Here is a 5,602-nt window from a genome sequence, read left to right as displayed (position 1 = left end):
TATCCTAAAATGTGTATTTAAATTATATTAATCTTAAATAACGTGAGACTATTTCTTGATTTCAAATTTGTTGATATAGTATTATAGGATATTTTGAAATAATTTTAAAATAACTTATAAAAAAGTTAAAGTACTTCAAAAAAGTCTAAATAGTTATAGATTACAAGTGCATGTCCGAAGGCACGAATTATTAAGCCAGATATAATTTGTAACTCAACTACTCAAATTCATGGCAGTAATGAAAGTAGTAAACCATATATATATAGAAACTTGAAGAAAAGGAAATCTACACTCTGAAGTGCAAAATTAATATGTGCAATCTCTCCTGCATAATTCTGCAGCAGACTAGCTAAATATATTTTGTAAATTGATTTTGTTGAGTTGAATTCGTATAAGGGTGGAGATGTTTTTGCTAATTTTATTTATTCTTCTCTGAGAAAAAACAAAACACTCTGAAGTATTGTTTAAATTCCTCCCTCCTTTCCTTTCTTTAAGATCATGGCCCCTAATTATCCAACAAATTCAATAACTTTTTTTTTGTTTAGATTGGTGGCTATAGCCTTATGGGTAGGGAACACAGATTTGTGATCATATGGGAGATGTTAAACCCTCAGATAATCCTCTCAAACAATGGTTTTCATCATCCTTTCCTGGTCTTCGATCCAGAAAGGCTGGCCTCATTGGTGTTGTCACCATTTCAATTTTGAAAGTCAACAATGCCACAATTTCTGACATGGGAGGCCTCAATTGTGGATCAGGTTGAAGACATAAGAAAGCCACGTGGATTGCTTGCATAACATCCTTTTCTACGAATCCATCTTGTCGCAGCTTAGGATCTACTATGTCCAATATCCTTGCATTCTCGTACAGTTTCCATGCCTATACCATGATATGATTTGATTTGATTATGATATCACACATCTAAATTCTCTTAATGGGACAACTGATATAAGCTACAATAATTTTTTTTCTCAACCAATATGTTTGTATATTACTTATTGGAATCCAACAATTTATAGAAAAAAAACATAAAATGTGTATATGGGAATAGAAAATATGTTGTCTTATTCTCAAACTAAAAATTTCTGTATGAATTTGAAGAAATAGAAAATAGTGTACAGGAAACTGGACAGAAAGAGATCATGGTGCTAGCTTTTATCTGGCAATAATTGAGAAAAAAACTATGTATGTGGAAATGTGAGAACTTACATATTCAGGGAGGTACTGCATTTCTGATGGCAAAGTTTGGTCTGTGTTTTTCCTGCAACAGATTATTTCAAGCAAGAGTACTCCAAAACTATAGATATCTACCTTTTCTGATAATTCCCCTCTAATGGCATATTCAGGAGCAGTATAACCTCTGTCCAAAAAATAAAAACCAAAAGAAAAATGGCATTTATCAAATGAAACCTCTTATCTGTGTAGATAGTTAAGTTGTTTGGCAACTGAAAATGCTTCACATTTTAATAAAGAAGTGACAAAATGGTTTAAGAAACAATAAATTGTCAAACATCTTATTTTCTTTCACTGATCATTTCATGTATAAACTAAATCATTTTACACATAAAGTATAACAAAATTGATGTCATAAGAAAGATGATTTAATACTCATGTACTTCACCCAATCACATAAAATAGTATCAAAGATGGTGACTTTAATGATATGCTGCTGCTGGATATGATGGTGTTGAAATGTGTGCAAACATTAAAAGTTCTGAGCAGAAGGGCACTGCTTTTGCAGTCTGGGTAGTTGGCAGCACTAAAATCATAATGAGGATGAAATTGCTCTGAACCATATGATGAACTAATAATGCTATATGGCAATTTTCATTCAGGGAATACTAAGAAATGTCATTTTAATTTGTTCCAATAAATGGCGTACAGTGTTCCAGCGAACTGTGTGCTAAGGTAAGCTTGGTCTTCGGGGAAAAATCTAGCTAGCCCAAAGTCCCCAATCCTTGGCTGAAGCTTGTCATCAAGAAGAATGTTGCTTGCTTTGATGTCTCGGTGAACAATTCTTTGGTGTGAATCCTCGTGAAGGTATTGTAGTCCTCGCGCTACTCCCAGAATAATTTGGAATCTAGTTCCCCATTTCAGAAATTGATCACTGTTTTCTGCATTCAAGAAGCAGTCAAAGAAAGAGTTGTTCCATCAAAACAATCCTAAGCTCCTTCAAACATTCATCAAACAGTGGCCTAGGTGTCCACTATATGAACATTCCACTACAGAAATAGTGCTATAATAACTAGAATGATCCTAGACTAAAGTAAATGAAAGTGATAGTTGATAATCATGATTAAACCAAAGTTTCTCTAACTAAATGTTGATTAAAACACCCTAGTTTGATGAGAGTTTGAGTATTTGACTTTAATTAAAATTTTGGTTGCTTATTCATCAATTTAGGTAATGAATCTCTGGTGCAAAGTTGATAATACTGCTAATTTATTCTAGAACTCTTTTTAATAGAGCCAAGAGTTCAAATAAATAGTATTGTCATTGGTGAATTTGTATAAGTTTTGGAACTTTAGTCCTTGTATTGTTCATAATTAAAAAGGGCCAAAGAGGATTAGAAAAGAAAGGATACCATGTATAAAGAGGTCCAAACTTCTGTTTTTCATGTATTCATAGACAATTATCCTTTGTGGCCCATCTATGCAGCATCCAAGAAGGCGAACCAGATTTTTGTGTTGGATACTAGTGATTGTTCTCACCTCTACCAGAAACTCTTTTTCTCCCTGCTGGGATTTGTTGAGAGACAATTTCTTAACCGCAATTAGCCTTCCATCTACCAACTTTCCCTGTCAAAACATAACTATAGTTAGGAGACATTAAACTGCATATAAATGAACCTAAACATTTGCTGATTATCTCACAATTAGAAATATGGTCTAATTATAACATATAAGTAAGTAAAAACTTCACTTTATCGGTTGATTGTGAGATGAGTTAAAACTTAAAATTTACTTTCTGAAGTAGTTCATGTTAGTACAAGGACGATATATTAGTTATGGAGATTCTTATGACTTAAAATGTTGTTCAACTTTCCTATTACTAATCAATGTAAAATTTCACTTGACATGCTCTTACTTTGAAATGTTTTTCTTTATAGGGTGTTATGATCAAAAGGCACTGCTTAGTTAATGACATCTTACAAATTTGATTTTTAACCAAATCCAATAGTACCCTGTGATCTATGTGACCAATTCCATAATAAGATAAGACTGAAAAAACGGGTGATTTTACACAGTACATAGATCAAGTTATTAACAAATATATTCTCTATTAAACCAAGCTAGTTATTAAATATAATGTTTATTATACCTTGTAAACAGGTCCAAATCCACCACTTCCAAGAAAATTATCAGCATGGAAATTCGTGGTTGCATTTTTCAGTGTCTGGTAGTCAAAGCAGTTAATTGTTCTAAGGTTCCCACTAAAGAACTCCATGGACCCTGTGTGTACATATTGAAATTAATTAACTTCAATATGTATAAGATATTTGATTGACCATGCAATTATTTCTTAAGAGTTACCTGACTGTGGATTAGATGAAAATATCATCTTCATCATATCTGCTGATTCATTGTGTTTCATAATCCCTAATTAAGCACAAACACAAACATATATTCATATGACACGCACAAATATTAAACGAACTACAAGGTCGTAAAGATTTTGAGTGTTGTGGTTTCACTTATGATGTTTTTTCTCATTTCTCAAACTACCTTGCTTCTCTGTAGTTGTAACTGTCATATTCTGTGGTTGCCGTTTTATACGCTTCCGAAATACATATAAAAAAATCAACACGATGGCCAGCACAATAATTCCTCCGAGGATGTAAAACAATGCTTCAGATTTGTGTTGTGTTGTCCTATTAGAGGGTGAAGCTTCTGTTGCAATCAATCACAAACTTTGTCAAATATCATATGATTCATGATCCATGTTCTAGACTAGGTAAAATGAAAGATGATACATCTAAGAGGTTCTACCAAACACTTGTTTGAAGTAGTTACAATGTTTGAAACTAGTTGATGACCCTTTAACAATTTCTTTTCTTTTGGGTATGAAACTTATCATCATAAGCTCATTAGATAAGCTGTTTACTGTGCCATGTGACTGAATGTGGTTTTAACATTGAACCAATTAAATGCTACTAAATAACCCTGAAGCATTGTAGCTTTGATGGGTGATCAAAATGTATGCATGAATTTGCAATTGCTATAACAAAAACAAGTTTGAGCCACTGGTATATATCACAGTGACAATGGTGCAGAAACAAATTGAGAAAACAAAACCTTGGAGTACTCGGAGAGTCATTCTGGGGGAGGAAACCAATCTTTTTGTGGTTCAATTTCAACCTCACAGACTGGCTTTAGACATTGGGCAAAAAATATGAATGGAAGTCAACAATAACTGGCAACAGCCAGCAATTTCTAGTATTTTTTTCTTTCTTTCTTTGTGTTATTCTATTTCTTAATTTGTACTTTGTTGTGAGAAAAGAGAAAGACATTGAAACTTCAAATGTGAGAGAGACAGAGAGGGAGAATTATTCGAAGAATGTCCCATAGAATTGATCGAAACATCGGCCAGAAACATTCTAGTGATTGGTTACATAGGACTCTTGAACACATTTTTTTAATATATTTTTTATTAGTAGTTGAAGTAAGATAGAATACGTTAGAGGAACATAAACATACCAATTTTGAATGTTTTTCTACCATACCAATTTCAATAAATATTTTATCATTTTCAAAAATTTCTAAAATTACCATTTATTTTCGATTTAAAAATTCAAAATTCAAAAAATACAATTCAAAAATAAAAATCTTATTTCAAAAAAATAAATTCAAAATGTAAAAAATATATTTTAGAAACAAAAAATCCAGAACACAAAATTTAGAAATGCATTATAAAAAGAATTTCTAAAATTTAGAAATGTGTTTCGAAAATTTAGTTCTGAAAATGTATTCTAAAAAAGGGGATTCCTGAATTATTATTTTTATCCCTACCTCCTTTCATTAAATGAAAGGTATTTTTCGTTACTTTGCAGTGTCATTTTCGTCCATTTTCGTCATTTCACAGATAAGTCCGGTGCAGGTTCAATTTCATAAGGTGCAGGAAGAATTTGTCAAATAACTTTGAGATCTAGCCCAATTTCCATTGGAAGCCCAAGAATTTTATAGCATCCCTCTTTTTGACACTTGTGATATTACAAAGGACACACAATAGAAAGTGCAAGAAGCAATTACATGCAATGTGGTAGGAATTGTCTCTTTCAAACAAGAAGAACAAAAGTTAAGTATATAAAAAGGACTTAAACTAACATTGTGAAGTAGTACAATCTTTATCATGACAACTTTATGCTCATATTATGTTAATTAAGTTAAATTATGGAATACTCTTTAAAGATCCTAATGACGATGAAAACAAGTAGCAAATTATTGGAGTAATCTACACCTCATCAAATTCAAACCATCAATTAAAATATAAATATATATCTAATGGGTCAAAATCTTCTTTCCACGATTTAAATATTTCCCCTTTTAAAATAAAAATTAAAATTATTTCCTTAACGCAATTACCGAATTTAAAAAATAACAAA

The 5,602-nt window shown here is 31.7% G+C and overlaps 1 protein-coding gene across 1 annotated transcript; it reads right to left on the bottom strand.

The window, feature by feature from the left end:
• Nucleotides 1–319: 319 nt before the first annotated feature.
• Nucleotides 320–4,435, bottom strand: LOC137822441 (cold-responsive protein kinase 1). Its single transcript, XM_090295466.1, has 8 exons — nt 4,296–4,435; nt 3,726–3,890; nt 3,534–3,599; nt 3,322–3,452; nt 2,585–2,798; nt 1,883–2,114; nt 1,210–1,360; nt 320–879 (listed from the first exon to the last, which is right to left on the bottom strand). Exons 1-8 carry the CDS (start codon nt 4,315–4,317, stop codon nt 589–591), a joined length of 1,272 nt encoding a protein of 423 aa, XP_090151592.1. The 5' UTR covers nt 4,318–4,435; the 3' UTR covers nt 320–588.
• Nucleotides 4,436–5,602: the final 1,167 nt, after the last annotated feature.

Source organism: Phaseolus vulgaris, chromosome 9 (genome assembly GCF_051622355.1).
Source record: "Phaseolus vulgaris cultivar YP4 chromosome 9, ASM5162235v1, whole genome shotgun sequence".
NCBI classification, from domain to species: Eukaryota; Viridiplantae; Streptophyta; class Magnoliopsida; order Fabales; family Fabaceae; genus Phaseolus; species Phaseolus vulgaris.
The sequence above is the reverse complement of the archived record's forward strand: the minus strand, read 5'-3'. Positions and strand labels throughout refer to the sequence as shown.

Coding starts and splice junctions, on each gene's coding strand:
- LOC137822441 (XM_090295466.1), bottom strand. CDS start 4,317: ATGACTCTCCGAGTACTCCAAG. Junction 2,115..2,584: donor TTTGGACCTCTTTATACATG/GTATCCTTTCTT, acceptor TCTTGAATGCAG/AAAACAGTGATCAATTTCTG. Junction 1,361..1,882: donor ACACAGTTCGCTGGAACACT/GTACGCCATTTA, acceptor TTTTTTGGACAG/AGGTTATACTGCTCCTGAAT.